Source organism: Chroicocephalus ridibundus, chromosome 4 (assembly GCF_963924245.1).
Source record: "Chroicocephalus ridibundus chromosome 4, bChrRid1.1, whole genome shotgun sequence".
Taxonomy (NCBI): Eukaryota; Metazoa; Chordata; class Aves; order Charadriiformes; family Laridae; genus Chroicocephalus; species Chroicocephalus ridibundus.
In genome coordinates, this window is record NC_086287.1 from 6867636 (window position 1) to 6887948 (window position 20313).

Genomic DNA, 20313 nt, shown 5'->3' on the forward strand with positions numbered 1-20313 from the left:
TGGGCAACCCCCCGCCTGGGTTACTGCTGGAGCCTGGTGCTGCCGGCGTGTTTCCACAGCCCCTCAGCTGAACGTAGCACAGCTCCTCAGGAAACTTTTAAAATGCTTTTGGCATGTAAGCACCAGCGCTTCCGCGCCAGCAAAGCAGCTTGGTAGGGACACGGGCTGGGAAAATCAAAATGTAGAAGCTGTCTGTGATAGCAGGGGGACAACACCATGATCTTACAAGATTCATTGAGTGCTGTGTCTCAGAGCATACAGCGGAGTGTAAGCCTCCCAAATTCCAGGTGTCTCCTATCTGCCAGATGGTTCCTTTTTCTTTTGCCAAAGCTGTTTTAAGAGGCGCTGGTTCATATAAATATAAAGTATTTATCATAGGAGCGATTTTCACCCAGCTGAAATCACATGTCGTCAAATACCTTCTCCTGTGGTTCACATAAATATTTAATTGGTGTGAAATGGGCTTGGGAAGAGCAGAGATTTGAGTTATTTCTTATACTTTCTAGAAGAACATTTATCATGAGAACTCATGGCAGTTCGGTGCTGGTAGATACAGCTCCTTTAATAACCAGGGAAAGGGGAAGGAAAACCTAGGACTGAATGCCCAGGTGTGGGTAGGGCACAAACAACAGGTACGAGGCAATGAGGGCATAGAAATGAAACCTTTGAGTTTCTTTGAAAATTACAATATCCTTAATATCTTGTCTCCACTTCACTCCTTGTTAAAATAGGGATAACCTTAGCACTGTTCATCCCTAGCGGAAAAAGCTCATGGATCATGTGTTTTTCCTGACTCTTGGTTGTGATTTCTGGTTTCAGCAGCTTCTGTTTCAAAAAAAAAAAAAAACCAAAACAAACAAACCTGAGATTTTCCCCTACTGGTATCTCTTTAAATACATAAGCAACAGTGAATGGCTCCGTATATTTAAAATGAGGCCAGATAAGGGAACAGAAGCAGGGCTCCTTTGTGGAGGCCGGAGTAGCGCCTACCAGCCCTGCCTTCTGCAAGCCACGGTCTGCTTCCAGCCCACCGAGCAATGGAAAATCTGTGTCTGTCTTATTGTCATGGTACCTCTGTGGCACCCGTGTAGTCCTCTCCTTCCTGGCTTGTAAGGGAGGCTACGTCAGTGTACTTCATGGGCTGCTTCAGGAACTGCCTCTTACCTGATTTTGAGAATAAACCCATTTCTGTGTGTAAAATGCCGTAGGCGCTAGGGTGATAAAGCTGCACGAGCGCGGGGACAGCCTGAGCTGTCCCAGCAACGGAGGAAGAGTGGTAGCTGTCAGCTCTTCTGATGTTTTTATCACTCATGCTCTAGTCTGTTAACACTGACGGGGGGACCCTGGGGCACAAGTAACTCAGATAAATAATTACCTGATTTATCTGAAATTAAGGCTCTCCAGGAAGTTCCAGCACGCTTCCTCTTCCTGATGCCTCTCCCAAAATCTGCATCCCAGACAAGAGCAGTGGCATAAAAATGACAAGTGCCCCCTATTCAAACAAGCAGCTGTCACAGGGAGGTATCAGCGAGCATTTTCCTCCTACAGTACTTGAGCGTTTTGCACGTTTTATTTCTCCAGTACTGACACAAGGACAGAACTGAAAGTCAGAAAAAAGTTCAACCATCCAAGCCCACATTCCTTCTTTACCTCCCGTTCTCCTCTGATCCTTTTTTCTCTGCACACAGGCTCCTTTTCACAGCATAAACAGTTTCCCCATTGCGACCCCTCTCCTGCAGAACAATCCATCAACACCAAGATTAACTGATTTATGTTATTACCATTTTTCCTGCCACATGTCAGCAGGGTGGTCCTCCCTTTTAAGTCCAGGGAAGAAGTCCAGATACACAATGTTTGTAGCAATAGGGATCGTCTTTATTTGTGTACATTCCTAACAGGATAGATAGTTAACAGAGAATAGCTGTGATTTTTCTTTGGGGAGGGGAAAAAAAAAAATGAAAGAGAAAAAAGATGCCAGAGCCATAATTTTGAAAGGAATGGTGAAGAACTTTAGCTCTGTTTAACCACTATTGACAACGCTAGTTGTGAAGTTAGATTAGTTCTCTTAGGCTTATTCAGATTTTGCAACATTTTGTTCAGAACACAAATACATCTATGTATTGGTTTTATGCACGTTTTCATTTTGTGCTCCTTTTCCGTTCTTCCATGAGCCACCAGTAAACAGGAAATGGATTTATAATCTTTCTGTTCTCTAAATTTTACTTTTACCTGATTTCTCATAGTGTTTACTTCTGACTTTCTTGAAGCGTGGTTATCTTGCAACTCCTAAGCTTAAAGCATCAGCTGATCTTTAATGGGGGATGTATTTCCTCCGCTCCTCGCCCTCCCTACTGCAGGGACTATTATATTGTTGTGATACTATCTTTATCACTCGTATAAATTTGCCCTAGTAAAAAGAGAATCTCTTTTTTGCAATATCCAGAATTTAGTTAAATTCTAAAATGCCAAAAAAATTCTACGTTATTATTTTCTTGGTGACTGAATGACTGAAAAGCAGACGTTTTCAGAATAAATATCCTCTCACCATTACTTTTTTTTGTAATGGGTATTTCTTTTCACACTAGTTTACTTTTGTTGCTATGTTTAATTTAGTTTTATTTTTTTATTTTCATTTGATTTTATTTTCATTTTATCTCCTTACCTGAGGAGACTAGGCCTAAATGTAAAATGTGTGGTACTACAGTACCATAATCCCTAATATATTCCACGTTTCACTGGATGATGAACAGTCAGTTTTATTTAATTTAATCCGAAATAAATTTGTTTAGGTATTTAAAGTCCCTATTAGTTTAATAACTAAATCCTATTCAGCAGAAGATAACCGGGTGCTATTTACATTGGCCAGTGGATGTCACTGTTACAATGCAAATACAACTAAAAATAGCTATGGATAACTTTGAATGGTAATATCAATGAATTAAAAAAAAAAATAAAATAAAGCTCTCAGCCTTTATTGCTGTGACTCATTGAATATGCAGATGAGTAAAAAATATAGGCAATTAACCTATTCCAACTGTTGGTTGGGATGGGGTTATTTACCCTGGCGTGCAGACCTGTGGCGCACAGCGCCGAATCACCCGCACCCTGCTGCTGGGGGCCCTTAGACGGAAGGTGGGGGCTGCGGTTGAGGGAGCAGCCCTGGCAACCTTCTCCTTATAGCTCCAGCACCGGTATGTGACTCGGAAGCATCTCTGTCGAATACACCCAGTCACGCAATGGGAACCATCTTTTTATTCAGAAGCTACATTTACCTTTGAAAAATAAGGCACTGGATGCTGTTATAAACTCTGTTCCATAAATACAGGGCAACAAATTTGTTGGGTAGGACACAGTGCACTAAAAAGCAGAAACAACGTGGCGTACCAGGCTCACGTATTTTCTTGACATCTTTTTTGCTGCCTTTTGCCAATCAACTACTGATCACAAAATTCATGGCATTCATTCCTCATTACTGTTACAACACCAGGGAGTATAAACAGAATGATTACTTGGAGTGATGACAAATATCTCATGTGCGCGCACACACACACACACACATATATATATAGATAAATGATACATATGCATACATATTTTAAAAAGTACGTTTTTGTCTCAACTACCATGGCATGACTCAAAAAGTGTTATGCTTGGAGGAGACTGGCAAAGAGTGGTCAGGAAAAAAAAAATTATGACTTTCAGGGGGCTCTGAAGATGATTTTTCACCTTTCTCCTTCCCTCACCTCCACCTGCCTTTTGAGAAGAACCTTCACCCCCTACACACTCCCCTGCTGCACTCCCTAGCACAGGATGCTAAAGCCTGCTATGTTAGCGTGATTCCTTTCCTGAAAAAAGTAGTGAGAAATATGCATATGGATATTTGTATGTATATATTTGTGTAAATAGGTGTATACGTATGGATATAGACAAGCAGAGCTCGATTCGCTGACAGTTTGCAGAGGCAGCCTGAGCCACCCTTGCCAAGCCAAGCTGATGGTTTTCAGAACCCCATGGATTCCGCTAAGCTGTTATTTGCTGCTTTTGCAGCCATAAAGTTTCTCAGGTAAAATTCTCGCCTGATGTTGAATTGAGCTCTGTTTGACTCGTAAGACAGTTAACAGCCGAAACATGGAAAAACATGGGGCTTTTCATTTGGGATCACAGAATCTTAGTGGTTGGAAGGGACCTCTGAGATCATCAAGTCCAACCACATAAAAAAAAAAAAAAAAAAAGCACCCACCTACTAAACTCCACAACCCCACACACAACACCCCACCACAAACCAATAATCTTGGGCACTAGAGCATGCCCTGAAGAGCCATGTCTACACGTTTCTTAAATACCTCCAGGGATGGTGACTCCACCACCTCCCTGGGCAGGCTGTTCCAGTGCCTGACCACTCTTTCAGTAAAGTAATTCTTCCTAATATCTAATCTAAATCTCCCTTGCCGCAGATTCATACCATTTCCTCTGATCCTGTCGTTATTCCCTTGGGAGAAGAGGCCAACCCCTGCCTCTCTACAGTCTCCTTTCAGGTAGTTGTAGAGGGCAATGAGGTCTCCCCTCAGCCTCCTCTTCTCCAAACTAAACATGCCCAGCTCCCTCAGCCTCTCCTCATAGGACTTGTTCTTCAGACCCCTCACCAGCTTGGTGGCTCTCCTCTGGACATGCTCCAGCACCTCAATGTCTTCCCTGTAGTGAGGGGCCCAAAACTGAACACAGCACTCGAGGTGAGGCCTCACCAGTGCCGAGTACAGAGGCACGATGACTTCCCTACTCCTGCTGGCCACGCTATTCCTGATACAAGCCAGGACGCTATTGGTCTTCTTGGCCACCTGGGCACACTGCTGGCTCATGTTAAGCCGGCTGTCCACTAACACTCCCAGGTCCTTTTCTGCTGGGCAGCTTTCGAGCCACTCAGCCCCAAGCCTGTAGTGTTGCTTGGGGTTGTTGTGACCAAAATGCAGGACCCGGCACTTGGCCTTATTAAACCTCATCCCATTGGCCTTGGCCCATCGATCCAACCTGTCTAGATCCCTCTGTAGAGCCTTCCTACCCTCAAGCAGATCAACACTCCCACCTAGTTTGGTGTCATCCGCAAACTTACTGAGGGTGCATTCAATCCCCTTGTCTAGATCATCAATAAAGATATTGAACAAGACTGGCCCCAAAACTGAGCCCTGAGGGACACCACTGATGACCGGCCGCCAACCAGATTTTGCTCCATTAATCACAACTCGCTGGGCACGGCCATCCAGCCAGTTTCTTATCCAGCGGAGGGTACACTTGTCTATGCCATGATTCTCCAGTTTCTCCAGGAGAATGCCGTGGGGGACGGTGTCGAAGGCCTTACCAAAGTCCAGGTAGACAACATCCACAGCCTTCCCCTCATCGAGAAAGCGGGTCACATGGTCATAGAAGGAGATCAAGTTGGTCAGGCAGGACCTCCCTTTCATAAATCCATGCTGGCTGGCCCTGATCCCTTGGCTGCCCTGCACTTGCCGTGAGAGCTCACTCAGGATGATCTTCTCCATGATCTTTCCCGGTACAGAGGTCAGGCTGACAGGCCTGTAGTTTCCGGGATCCTCCTTCCGGCCCTTCTTGTAGATGGGCGTCACATTGGCCACCCTCCAGTCATCCGGCACTTCTCCTGTTGACCAGGATTGTTGATAGGTAATGGAGAGAGGCTTGGTGAGCTCTCCTGCCAGCTCCCTGAGAACCTTTGGGTGAATCCCGTCTGGCCCCATAGACTTATGCGTGTCCAGGTGCATAAGCATATCATTAACTACTTCCTCCTGGATTACAGGGGGGTTGTCCTGTTCTCCATTCTTATCTTCCAGCCCAAGAAGCTGAACACCCTGGGGGTAGCTGGTCTGACTATTTGTTTAAAGCTAAAACTGCTAATAATGAGCCTTACCTCTCTTAAAATACTCGATAAGTAGTGATCATGCTTCCTCTCCATAAGCATCTCACCATTAGTCTTTTTAGGTTCCAGCACGCCTTGCTTCAGTCATGCCAGTTTACACGCCTTAACTGAGCTAGAAAATCAGGTTTTGCCAGTGATCTGGCAAAATATTTTCCTTGAAGTAATTAAAAATTTGATGCTGCTTCTCTGAAGCTTAAAATAGATGGTAGAATGGCTGATACTGGCTTTTCCCATGCGGGCTGGGGGGACGTGGTACATTTCCCAGGTTATCCTCTTCTCCTCTCCACACGCTGTATTGGGGACTTATCCTTGAGTATCCTGCTACAGTGCTTTGGGGAACCAAAGGATCCGGTTCAAGTGACACAGCGTCTGTTTGCAACTTACACAATCTCACTGGAACAGGATTTCTTTACACTTCTAAAGGAATAAAGGCGAGAAGAATGCTTTAATAATCATTTGAAACAAATGTTTTGCCACTGTTCTTAAAGCTCTGAGCGCACATCATAAAGGCGCCAAGTTCTGCAGCACTGACAGTACGTGCTTTTGAGATAAACAGTGAAACAAGAAGCATGTGACAGGCTTGAGGTGAACGGGCATTTTCATCTTGAGAAACTGCAGTCCTCGCATTTGGACAACAACACACAAAAGTACTCTGTAGCTCTTGTTTTCAGTTTGCAGAGGGAAATGGTATCTATCTGATTTCAAGTGCAAAGCTTTTGTATACATTTTAAAAACAAGCGGTTAAAGTGGGTATGTGAAAACAACTTGCGGATTTTGCCTCGGGTGCATGGAGACTGAGAAAGATTTTTCTGCTCTTGACAGCCTACTTCATCTGTGTAGTTCTAAATGATGCTGGAATAAGATACAGTACAGTCAGGCAGTTACTTCTGCAGCAGTAATAGTCAGGAGCGACACTCCCCCAGCGAGCACTACAAGCAGCTGAACACCGCTGAGCAGGCTGTTGGGACGTAGCACTTTAAAGCATGTGAAATCAAAACGCTATATACAAGCAAGAATTAGGTATGTACTGATTTATTTTTTTTTCTGTTTCCTTTTGGTGACGATCCTGAAAATAGAAGTGATTACAGTGTCTCTTCGTGCAGTACCAAATATATGTTTTTGAGTAAATCAAATGCATGCAAATAAACTGAGAGATCAAAACTGCTACTGCTTTACGGATGAGCATTTAAAAAAAAAGCTTTTCATTTACGAGAATACATTTTCAGAGGAACTAGAATGGATAACTTCCTAAAAACAATGAAGCATTGTGTAATTAATCAGTATAGTTCTACATTAACACAATAATCAGGAATACTTGCATTACAAAAACATTTCTATTTCTACAGATTTTGAATGGCTAGAATCCTACTTAATACAAACAGAAAAAGCAGACATGCAAAGCTGTGTCTGTGCATACACCATTATTACCTTAATTTACAACCAACTTATTAAGTAAAAGAAATGCAATTCCATAGTGTGCAATTCCATTTTGACTGAAAATAATCAGCCCTTTTCCAGGTTGTTTAGAATCAGGTATAGAATAGCTGTTAAATTTATTTCACATGAAAGCCTTTTAAAAATGGATTTGGAAATACAGTCTCAAATTGTCCTACCAACTTAAAGGTAAATAACCTGTTATACTTAAATCGAAGATAACTATATATAGTGCTTCCAGCTTTCTGTTAATTCAGGCCTGCAGGGCTAAACGAATTAGCTAGTAGGATAAAGCAAGATGGAAAACTTGGCCTGAATTTAAACAGATGATAGACTCAGCTATTCAGTAGCTCTATTTATAATTCTAATACTGTCATTTTTGTTAAATGGAATGAAGAGACTTAACCGTTCCTAATGAAGTGAAGACAAAAGCTTTATGAACTTTCAACCTAATCTTGAGCTCCAAACCTCTTAGGCACTCTTACGCTTCTCCGTCAGCCCAATCCCACCCCAAAACCTTGTAACTATAAAACAATATAGTTACAAATTTCCCAATAGGTTTAGCAATCCAAACTGTAGAAAGCGGGTTTGGGAAAAAGCATCCGTTATCCCTGTTTCTCTGTTGAAGCCAGTCGGAATTGGAAAGTCCCTTTTCCCCTGGCTGCAAGCTGGTCCCCTTACCCACCCCCCAGGAGCCTGCAGGAATGCCTTTCCTACTTTACATCCTGTATAAAGCCTGCATATATAGAGGGACATATAGATGGTACCTGTATGTAATCCTTCATGTTCTCACCCCACAGTGGAATGAAAGTACGTCACGCGTCTTGCATGGATGCCTCATAGGGAAAAAGTGAGAGGAAGGGAGGCAGAACAAACTATTTGCTTACTATTTGCTTTGTCTAAAGAAAATACTGTTAAAAATGCTCTATGACCTTCCATCTACTCCAAAAGCTAAAAGAAAAATGTCATTTCTCTCTCAGGAAAAAAAAAGATTATCCTTTGCACTGATACTTGCACGCTTTCTCAACTTCTCCAATTTCCATTTAAAGGAAGAGGAAAAAAGAGAAAGTTAAGCTAGAAATGCCCTCTTCAGTGAAGAAAACCTTCATTTCCCTGTAATATCTTAGAAAATTATACCTAAAGGTATATGAAACTGACTGCATTTTTCTATTGTTCCTGTGGCCACATACAACTCATTTTTTCAAAGTATGACATCTTTTAAATGCAAAAGATTCAGGATCAGAAGGCTAGGCAAATACACCACTGCCTGAAACTGAAAAGAAGAATTTAAATTGGGAAAGGGGGAGGAGGAGGAAAAAATCAAAAGAAATCTGTTTATTTGGTTAATTCTGTTTTACGTTCTGGTTTTGCAGGTGTGTCTGGTGAGTAGTCCACAAGCCTCAGCATTCATACTCTTGTTTATTATTCTTTAACAGTACATACTGCATGTTCCAAGAGATTACTCTTTTTACAGCATTTGGCATGTAATTACTGTTTGTCCAGGATACGAGTAGTGTACAAATATCCCGTCTGCAGCGAGTTCACTTGGCTCATGTAAGAGGCATAGAAATAAATATATCTTCTGAGGGTAAACCATGTTTTAACACACTAATAGACTACCTGTGTGTGTATAGGAACAAAGTGTAATCTAGGTATCTCTTGAAATAAATCGTTGAGAACATTCACAGCGGATTTGATTTGATTCCTTGTAGCTCTTATGGGGCCCATGTCGGTGCCATGCAATTAGTGTGGCGTTTGTAGACAAGGAAAGTGTTCCTCTCCCATCACCCACTTCCTGACGTCTAATTTTTCCTCAGGTATCATGCAATTCGGCATTACTTTGATTTTCTGGCTTGCAAATTCAACAACACAGCATTTAAATTCTGGAACATTTTTTCATCATGACTCTTTAAAACGGAAATACATAAGCCTTTTTTATTATTTGAAATTTTCAGAGGTGTTGATGAACCGTGATCAAATTAAAGGCAACATGTGATCACAAATTTATTACATTTGAAAATCTCACCCCACTTTTCCGTCAATCTTAGGTCCTTTGAAAATCTACATAAAATACTCAGTAATTGAAGAAAGCACTCCACTTCTGCCCTATAATAAAAAAGCCCATATCATTGCATTTGGATGTGAAGTTAAGGACGCTCAGAGAGATCAATTTTATAAAAAAGCATCTGCAATGTTATTATTGCGTATCTTCTTCTTGTTTAATAGTATCGTTCTCCCCAGGTCAGAATATAGGATTGCTAGGCCAGATGGCACCGTGCTAATTCCCCTGCAGAACGTTGCCTATGAGTCTTGTGGGAGTTCACCTGGTATAGCCGAGCAGGCAAGATCTGTGGTGATGGAATGCAGAAGTCTGTGGGATGGGATAGGATAGCCCACCTCAGTATGTTTCTTCCAAAATGATGGGGAGGTGATTGATGCATGGTAAATACGCGTGTGGGCTTGCAGCTCACACGTTTGGCATCGATCCACTCTCAGATGTCGCTGTCAGAGAAAATACATGCCGAAAAGTTCTAGTGGCGAGCTGGAATGAGGACACAGTACCTGACATGGGGTTATGCAGCCATGGAGGAGTCTAGTCATGCAACAGGAAAAAAGGCCAAAGCTGCATGCGAGCATGATGCTGAAGTGAGAAATTTCTGGGAAGATGCTAATTGAAACACCCTGTTACGATTTCATTGATGATGCTGCAGTGAAGAAATAGCCATCTTTGAAGAAATTCTCAGTAGTTCCTTTTGCTTTGGATGATGGCAGTTTGGCTGACAAGGAACGCAGGCATGCTGTGAGATAAATTTAGGGGTAAGATTACCACACCTGAATTTCAGTGTTTTACACAAGTTGGAAAGGAAAAAGTCTGATATTGCTATGCAGTGACATTACATTACGGTGCCAGCTGCTGTCAAGAGGCTATCCTGTTTTAGTTGAACCATTTCGTTTGTATTACTGAAATCCTTGAACTTTCAGCTGTGGACTTGGACTTTGCTGTTCTGAGTTCTGTAAGGAAATGTATATCAGGAAAGACTGTCTTTCCTGAATGAATGATATCAATCAATTTCACTTCTCCCTTGTGTGCAGGTAACAAGTCAAGCTCATGTACCGTTGTCTTACTCTTTCCATCTTGACGTGAGTGGGAATAGCCAAATGACTTGCAGGTAGAGGTTTTACGTGCCGAGTGGCTGGCCATGCTCATAAACTGCGTTCGTTTGTCCCCTGTTCCGCCTTTTAATAGTTCATAAGGTACCTTTTCTTGGCTTTTGGGGGGAGAGAGGGCAAAAAAGTGTAGTTGGGAAAAAGAGCAGGTTATGCGGCCAAAGAAACCCAAATAGTAAGAGTTAAGAAGTTCTAAACAGAACTAGCTTGGAGGTGATGAAAGACTTGGCTGTCAGAAATGCCCGAAGCAATAATAGAGGGTTAATCTCTAAACTGAGGAGCTGAAGACCCAGGGAACAATAGTAAATCTAGGAAGAAATGCCAAAAGGATAACTGTAGAGTTTGGGGGTTGGTTTGTTTTTTTTTCTGGAAATTTAGACTATACAGCTAAGGACTATATTAACGTCTTGTTTCCAAGAGTTTCTACTGCTGTCGCTCTTGAGGCTCCTGTGTTGGGCACATGGCACTAAAGAAAAGAGGCACAGGTTTGCAGAATAGGCTTATACAGTGGAAACAGAAATTATATGATAGATAACTTCATTATTGATAGTGATCTTTTTTTCTGTCTATCTGATTATTTTCTTCTTTACTTGGCATATTAGGCTGCTAATCAGAAATAGAATTATTTTGCAGCAGTTTGGTAGCTGGTACTGCCGAGTTGGTTAACAATAATCTTTCTTGCTTTTTGCTTCAGATAAATGCGAAATAAGAAAACTGCGACTTACAATAGAAAAGAAAAATATGACTTTATAGAAGGTTGCCTACCTGGGAAATTTGGATAGACATGAATATTGGATGCTGCTATTATAATTCTGTTTTTCCCTCTTCACCTGCTTCTTGACACTAGTGCTTTCTTTATAATCTCTTTGCAATATTATAGAAGGATTTTTTAGCAAACCGACATTTCACCATCTTTTCACTTCTGTATAGGTATGTTCCAGTGTATACCAGCCACAAGAATGCCGAACTCCTTAGAATTCTGGCTTGGCATTTTGACCCAAATATTCTAGAACAAAATGGAGCTGCTTTGCTGAGGGAAATTAAATTTTCTTTAACATACCAACTGTAAGTTTCTTTCTGTTCCTCATGTTAGCTGGATAAACTAAGGCCAGAACTGGAAAAGTAACTGTATTCAGGGAAATTATTAGGATATAAACATGAATCTATAAAACATAAGCTTAAAAGCAATGCAGTTACAGTGAGCTACAGAATCAAGGCCCAAACACTTTACATTAGTCAGAAAATACAGTCAATTCCATGGATATAAGAAAATTCTATCTAGACAGAGAGAAGACTTCTCTTAAATTACCATAGAAATGAAATATTAAAATATGGAAATCAGTGAGATTTCAAGAGTTAGTGTCTTAGCAATACAAAGTAAAAACTTTATAGAAATGTTCAATTTTAAAATTAATCTACTACACAATTTAGCATGCTCCGTAATCAGCTTTCTAGACCTTCTCCATAGTGCCCGACAGCCTTATCAGAGCTAATGAAGGGCCTCCCCATCATCCCAGGCTCTATGGCAAAATTCCCATTGTTTTCAGTAAGATCAGAACATTCGCAAACAATTTTACTGCAAATATTGAACAAGATCATTTTGCATTGCAGAGCTGCCCTCCTTGAAAGAGATGGGCTCAACAATTCTGTGAACATTAATTTTTCATACTATTTAAATGTATTACATAAAAATTGATTAAAAAAATCAATGATTTTGGGTGCTGCTGTAAACATTTAATGCCCCTGCTCAAACAACATTTTAGACTAAAGAATCACCCTGATCCCCAAAATCTTCTTGCAAATTGTTTAGAAATTGTACTTTGCAAGAATTTTAGAAATTCGTATGTTTGAGAAGGGACATTTTATTTTGAATTTATAGTATAGGCCATTTAATACTATCTTGCTATTCTGCACTTTGATGAGCTGCATAAGCATATATTCAATAAAATCCTTCATTACAGATATGAAAAAAATAACATAACTTTATAGTTTGTTTTAATAACAATTCAAAATTGTGTGTCTGCCTCCTGGTTTGAATTAGTCTGGTTCCAGCTCCCTTGCATTTGCTTTTTATTGCATCCTCTATTATAAACATTGAAGTTCATCTAATCCAACCTCCTATTCTGAAGCTGCCATCACCACTGCCATCACCAAACCGCGTCAGACATAGCTTGGTTGAAGTAAATTTTGAAAACCTTCAAGGATAGATATTTCACTACTTTGTGGGTAACCTGTTCTGACGGTGCATTACCAACGCTGTAAAAATTTATTCCTAGTGTTCAGTCTGAATCTCACATGCCATAATGTGTGGCTGTTGTCACTAATCCAGGTCATCTTTGTACTGTCATCTTTGCAAGTGACTTCCAAGTTATTGTAGGCTGATGGAACTCTGTGGTTTATTTTTCACATTAAATAAACCCAGTTTTTTCAACTTCTCACAGTTTATATATTGTAGACCCCTTACCATCCAGGGTAGCCCTTTTTACAGACTTTCTTCAGTCCTTTAATGCCTTTCCTGAATGGAAAGGATGTGAAGCAGGAAAGCAAGACACTATATTGCAAGTGCAGCTACAGTCATGCCAAGTCAAGAGGATTAATAACCCTTTGATCTGCTGGCTACATTTCTTCTAAGGTTTGCCTTATTTGTGATGCAAGGGCGCAGCTGGCTGGTATTCAAGCTGGTGTTTCCCATAACCTTCAGGTCCTTCCCATCAGAGGTGCTGCCTGAATTGATGTATGGGGTTTTTCCAGGTGCGCAATTTTGCACTCACTGAACCTCATGAGTTTCTTTTGGACCAATTTTAGCTTTCTTTCTGGGCGATAGTTAACAGCTGGCTATAATTAACTTTTGCGATGGCTGTATTTCTTAAGGAAATAATTGTCATACGCCACTTATCACAGGATAATTAGGTTTTAATTTAAGGTTCTATTTCCTGTGACTTTCTGAAAAGCACTATGGAATTATAAAATTTAATTTAAAGCATATCTCTCTCATAGCCTGTTTTACTAGCAAAACAGCTTCCTGATAGAAAGTAAATCTGGAGACTCGGTCTTCCTGCCCTTATCAGGCAAAATTTTTACAGATCCCAAGTAATACAGATATGCATAGAACTACACATATTATGATGAAGCGAGACCATAATAACAAATCTTACTTTCTAATCTCTCCTGACAAAGACTCTATTTAATGAAAAAGGCCTGTCTGTCTGTAAAACAGAGTTAATCTTAATGTCAAAACTGAATACCTCAAACCTGAGGAAAAACTCAGTCAGATGTGCGAGCACATCAACCTTAACCTTTTGAGTCATGATTTTGGTTCTGTTGCCTTGTAGAGATACAAGGTTTAAGTGTAGTTCTGTTTGATCCTGATCTCTTCACTAAATCCAGAATTTTGATCTGTTTACAAAATATTACTGAGATATAATGTGAGACTTGGCTTAATATAACTAATGATTTCAAAAGCTGGAGTATTCGCTAGCCAGTGAATGCGAGGGTAGATTTTTATTTTAATGAGCTTCAGGGCCAAGGTAGTTTGTGCATATGAAGCTTAAGAATGTACGCATTTCCTACATATCTTAGCCATCGATTAGTAATTGTTCTGTTGTCTGCACTCTAAAAATACCATTAAACTGGACCAATCTCTCCTTATTTACCAAATAATTATCTTTCCAGCTTCTCATATTATCATATTTTGCAATTATCAAGCTTAGTCAGGCAACAGTGTGAAGGATTTAATTTTAAAACACCTTTGTAGAGATATTTTTCTTCTCTTTGCAGACCTTACTCCCAGCTGTCATATCTGTAGTTTCGTGTGTATGTGCTATCTACTGCTAAAAATAGAGCTCTATTATTAAGAAACTAGTAGAAAAATAAGTAATTTATTTCCTCAGAATTTAATTCTTCTGCTGTGTTTCTGAGCACTGCCTTAGCCTGGCTTTTCTCCCCATCGTTCTGTGCACTAACACAGTTGGATAAATCTATTTGAATTCAGTCCTGTTAACTCTCCACGGAGGACTGTGGATGACAAATTAGATGGATGGCGCTGAGTCCCAGCCAGCTGACAGCCCCTTTTCCAAGAGTTTGTGAGATAACCTCTTTAGGCTGTAATTTTACTTACCGGCACCTTTTCTTCCCCTCTGCATTTTGTAGATTATTATCATAAGAGAACAGATAACGGCCCTCTTGTTTTCCTCTGGTAAGGAAGGGAACATAATGTATGCTGCTCTTCTACTTCACCTGCAAGTCAAAGGTGTCAGTCAAGGTCACTCGGAGAAATAGCTGGGGCCTAGAACCTTACAAAGGTTTAGACCATTACAGAAAGAACTACACTTGCTGTTTGCGGACTACATATGATTATTAACTACTAAGTTTATAGTTTGAATTATACTTTTTTTTTTTCCTCTGGTGACTCCCAGTTGCTGGGTATAGATTTTGGTTTTAATTGCTACTTGTCCATTCTAACATCTACATTAAAGCTTGAAGGTAAATAAGGACTTGATGCTACCTCTTCTTTTGGCTTGCTCCTTGTTTTCCAGCATTTGTTGATCAACAAGAGCCAGCCTGGCTGGTCTCCACTTGCCTTATTCTGCCATGGAACATCTATAGTGCTGTCTCTCAGCGGGAAAGAGCTGTTCCCAGCAGTTTTCCTGAAATTGCTGGAGTGCAGAGGAATGCCTCATTATTACCTTCAGTGTGCAGAAAGCTCCCAGAGACTGACAAATGAGTAGGATAATGTCTTTGCACCACCATAGCTTCTGCATCTTTTCCTAAACTAACTGACAACAAACCTTCTGCAAATGTTCCCAACAAAAACAAAATTTGGTCAGCTATCCTGAGGAGGTAAGGTTATTTTTTTCCCTTATGGTAACAGTTGGATGTGTCAGCTATGCGTTACATAAAAGCAATGTCTGGTATACTCTAGAAAGAAGTGCTGGAGAAAACCTCCCTGGTTAGGATGCAGTTTTTATTTTATCTATCTAACTATAAGAGCCCTTGTGCGGATGTATTGGTTTTATATATGGCTTTTCGGTATTTTTTTCATAGTGGAAAAACATCCTTATACTAAAAAAACAGATATGTACCTATCATGGTGGTTTAACTAAACTGGTATCGACATAGTAGTACAACTTTATAGTACAGACAGGCCTGTAGTAAGGGGTGGCAATCATGTCATTTTTTAAGCAGATGGTATACTACAAGCCCCAGTCAACTATGGGAAAGTTCTAGCTTTGCTTTAATATCGGAGGAAATCTCTAGTGTATCTTTTAGCACACAAATGGAGCCCCACACTTTGAAGGAGCTGCAGATGTTGAAATAGGTGATTTAATTAACTCCTGTCAAGTAAATAAAGTGTGTATCCCTAAATGGAGAAGAGGAGGTAGATACTCTAGATGCAAGCTGGAATAATGGACTGACTGAATTTAGGAGGATCAGAAAAAGAGGTAATCGTGGTAGAAAAATTAAACCCCAAACATTGTACAGGAGTTGAATGATACTATCGTGAAATTTACTCAGAATCCAGAGAGAATAATGCCAGCAGAGGGAGACAGGGAAAGATATTAAAGCCTTATAAATTTGACTCTTTTATCATCTGGAATGAGCCTCTTGGCATACACTGTGGACAAAGGGGAAATTATAACACAAATAGCATAGAAATGGGCCACATCAGGCCTTGAATGTGCAATTCAGTGTCTTTTTGTAAAAAGCCATCTCCAGTAAGATTAAGACTGTAAATTTTATAACATATATGAAAAAAAGGCTGGTGATGCAACACAGGTTTATGGTGCGATGACGGGGATGGAGGGGCTGACATACAAACCAAACTCACAGTGCCTCGGTGTAAACGCGTCTGTTACTACATTAAAGGAGGTGCAGTTTATACTTAGCTTCCCTTAACAGACAATGACAGAATGTCAGGAGTTGGAAGAGACCTTCGGAGATCACCTAGTCCAACTCCCCTGCCAATGCAAGTTCACTTAGAGCAGGTGGCACAGGAACGTGTCCAGGTGGGTTTGGAATGTCTCCAGAGTTGAAGACTCCACCATCTCCCTGGGCAGCCTGTGCCAGGGCTCTGCCACCCTCAAAGGAAAGAAGTTTTTACTCATGTTGAGATGGAATTTCCAGTGTTCCAGTTTGTGCCTGTTGCCCCTTGGTCTGAAGTTGCGGCAGGGGAGGTTTAGGTTAGATATTAGGAAGAATTACTTTACTGAAAGAGTGGTCAGGCACTGGGACAGCCTGCCCAGGGAGGGGGTTGAGTCACCGTCCCTAGAGGTGTTTAAGAAACGTCTGGATTTGGCACTTCAGGGCATGCTCTAGTGGCAGAGATTGTAGGTTGTTTGTTGTCGGGTTTTTTGGGGTTTGGTTTTTTTTTTTTTGGTGTGTGTATGGTTGGACTCGATGATCTCAAAGGTCCTTTCCAACCATGAAAATTCTATGATTCTATGATTGTTCTGTTGCTGGGCACCATTGAAAAGAGTCTGGCCCCATCCTCTTGACACCCACCCGTTAGGTATTGATAAACATTGATAAGATCCCCCCTCAGTTGTCTTTTTATCTAGACTGAAAAGACCCAAGTTCCTCAGCCTTTCTTTGTGAGAGAGATGTTCCAGTCCCCTAATCACCTTGGTAGCCCTCCGCTGCACTCTCTCCATCAGTTCCTTGTCTTTCTTGAACTGGAGAGCCCAGAACTGGATACAATACTCCAGATGTGGACTCACCAGGGCAGAGCAGAGGGGGAGTATGACCTCCTTTGACCAGCTGGCCACACTCTTTTCAATGCACCCCAGGAGACCATTGGCCTCCTTGGCCACAAGGACACGCTGCTGCCTCATGGTCAACTTGATGTCCACCAGGTCCCTCTCTGCAGAGCTGCTTTGAGCAGGTCTCACCAGTAGCTCACCAGTAACACCTGATGTCTTCTAAAGAGAGACAAGGGTTACAGGAAGGCCACAGGAACAACAAAACCAGCCCGATGACGGGTTTTTGGGCGAGGCTGGGCTCGGGCCCGCTCTCCGCCTCAGAGACTTTCCCGCCCGAGGGGCGGTCGCAGACCCCGCCGGTCCCCGCTCTGCGGCAGCACTGAGGGCGGCCGGGGCTGACCGAATTCCCATTCCCCGGCGGGTGGGGGAAGCCGCCGGCTCCGACCCCGCCCCTCGCAGCCCCGCATTAGCGCCTCTCCCCGCCGGGCTGCTGCCGGCGCCATTCCCTCGGCCTCCGCTGCGCGGCGGGTCGGGCCGGTCCTCCCGTTACCAAAGCAACGGCGGCGCCGGGGACTGCGGGCCGGGCCGGGGCGGGCCGAGCTGGGCCGGGGCGGGCGAGGCCGCGCCGCCGGGTTCCCGCCCCCGCCGCTGCTACCGCCCCGCAGCCGGCGGTCTGGCAGCTGGCAGGCTGCCGTCCGCCAAGATGGTTCACCACTCGGGCTCCATCCAGTCCTTTCGGCAGCAGAAAGGTCAGTAGAAATCTCTGTCCCCATCGCCCGGGGAGGGGGACACACACGCCGCTCCCAGCGGCTGCGGGTCCCCCCTACGGTTTCCGCGCAGGAACGCCCCGGCGGGTGCCAGGTGCATCCTCTGTGGGTGCCCGCATGCGGGTCCCCCTCCGGAGGCGTGTTGATGTTTTCGGGTATTTTACCGGTTTTCAAGACGCGAGGTGGCAGCGCATGGAAGGACGCTCAGAGGGACGAGCCGAGCCGCCATCCCGCGCCCCGGCGGCTGCGGGGGCCAAGGGGCCCCGGCCCGACCGACCCGGTCCCGGTCCCGGTCCCGGTCCCGGCCCCGGCCCCGGCCCGGCCGCCGCCAGCCGTTCCCTCGGTGGGAAAGTTTTTCTCCCTGAGAAAAGGTGCTGCTTTGTGGCTTTCAGTTGCTGTACAGGTGATCTGAGTGATGCGGACGGGTCGGTCACCCTCGGCTGTTGTTTCTAGGGTTGTTTCTGGTTTGTCTTCGCATCGTGCCGTTGCCCAAGCGTAAATCTTAAGAAGTAGTAATATCTGTCATTGCGAGGGGGGCTCTGGCGTTACAAGTGCTACTTTGGGTCAGTCCTTTTATCTGGTTGGTTGGTTGTTTTGGGGTTTTTCAAGGCAAAATAAAAGCTTTTCCTGGTCAATAGATGGAAAGGTAAATTTTCAGTTGTGATTACCGTCGCTATAAAATCTCTATTGTGTTCCTGATAGACAAAAGATAGTTCATAGAACCATTGTAGAATGGTTAGAGTTGGAAGGGACCTTAAAGATCATCTAGTTCCAACCCCCTGCTATGGGCAGGGACACCTCCCACTAGAATTCCCACAACAAACCTTGTTTGTTTGGTTTTTTTTCTTGATCCTGAAACTGATGTTTTTACTATATTTTTTTTTTCTCTGTTATTCTACTTTGACAGATAAGATGGAACCAAGATTTCTTTCTTTATGAGCATCCCTTTGCATTCTTCCTGTTGTTTTAGTTGTTAACAAACTTTTTTTTTCTTATAGTATACCATAAATTATGATTTAATGTGGTCTGCTTCATACATAAATCGTGGGTTCACTTATTGGATTTTGCCACATTCAAGTTCTTCTCTTTGAATGGTTAGTGGGAAATAAATAATTCAAAGCACTTATTCCATTCTGGTAATTCCACAATAAATCTAGTTCCTTGCTGTAGAGGTTTTCCATTTAATCTTATCTTGTGCGCAGTAATGAGTGGTGTTGTCTCAAATTGTAAAATGTCTCGTTTAGTCAGGTTCAAAGTTAATTAATATAACCCCCCCCACAACTGATGTAGATGTGTTTATAAAAGTATCAGGTGACTTGGAGCCACAGTGTTAATCCTTAGTTTTCATAAGGAAATGTTTCTTTAATTACAGTAATGATTAACGACTTCCAGAGTCCTGTCAAGACCCTTCAGGAGCTATTCAGCTGTTCTGTCGTAATCTTTTAAAAAAAACCCACCCCAAAACTAACTTCATTATGTTCAAGTTCAGGGATGAAATTTAGTTGCTTGAAACCAAGCTATGCCATGCGATTTATGAAATTGTATGTTTGTGGTAGTTGTAAAACTTCAAAATAACCTAGTGGGTTTTGCTAGTTACATCTCAATAAGTAGATTGTTGTTCTCTCCTCCGTATTCCTGAAGAAATCCTGATTAAGGCACCTTGCCCGTCATAAGGCTTTGGAAAAGAGAGGATGCTTTTATGGAGCTATGGAGCCTGCACGGCATTGACTAGTATGTATATCCCTTTCCTGAATATCTCATACGCAGTGTGATTTGTGCTAAATCCACCTGAAGGATCTTGGTCTCTGTTTTTCTCAACCTACAGCTTCTAGGGATGGGGGAGGACAGCGTGAAATCTTGTGTAAAAGGCTACAGGAAAACTAAGCAAATGTTAATCATAATCAAGAACTCATCATCTAATCATGAGGTATTTAAAAGAAGCTGAGAATCTGATACTCTGAAGTCCATAGGCACTGATCTCCCAGCAGCAGAGAGCATCATATCATTTTGTGTAGTTTTCTTGAATTTGTTATTTTTATATCATTCTCCTACTTTAAATTTAAAATTTCGCTTACTGTCATTTCTAACTTACTGTAGCTAAGGTTTTGACTAAATACACTGGTTGTTTTCTAGCTGCTCAAAACCCAGTGCCCTAAATTCCCTTTTTTTATAGAATCAGTGGTAATCCTCATGAAATGGCCAGCTGCCCATCACAGCTGTGCCTTGTATGCTTCACTTGCATTAAGACCAAGCTTCATTTCTTTGGGGGGATTGAACAGGCATTACTTCTGTGTGGAGTCTGAATCATATAGGAAGGATA

At 42.2% G+C, this 20313-nt stretch overlaps 1 protein-coding gene across 4 annotated transcripts in view; it reads left to right on the forward strand.

Moving 5' to 3' along the window:
• Positions 1 to 20313, forward strand: part of ANO3 (anoctamin 3) — a 212940-nt gene that overhangs the window by 51390 nt on the left and 141237 nt on the right. Inside the window, exon 1 of one of the 4 annotated variants that reach the window (XM_063332454.1) lies at positions 6832 to 6946. The exons of 2 other annotated variants lie outside the window; for them this stretch is intronic. Coding sequence is in view for 1 of the 2 variants with exons in the window: in XM_063332453.1 (XP_063188523.1) it covers positions 17930 to 17975 (46 nt within the window). In the remaining variant the exon portion in view is untranslated. Of the gene's footprint in view, positions 1 to 6831; positions 6947 to 17654; positions 17976 to 20313 lie in introns of those variants that run through there. One more of the 4 variants, XM_063332453.1, reaches the window with a different exon arrangement.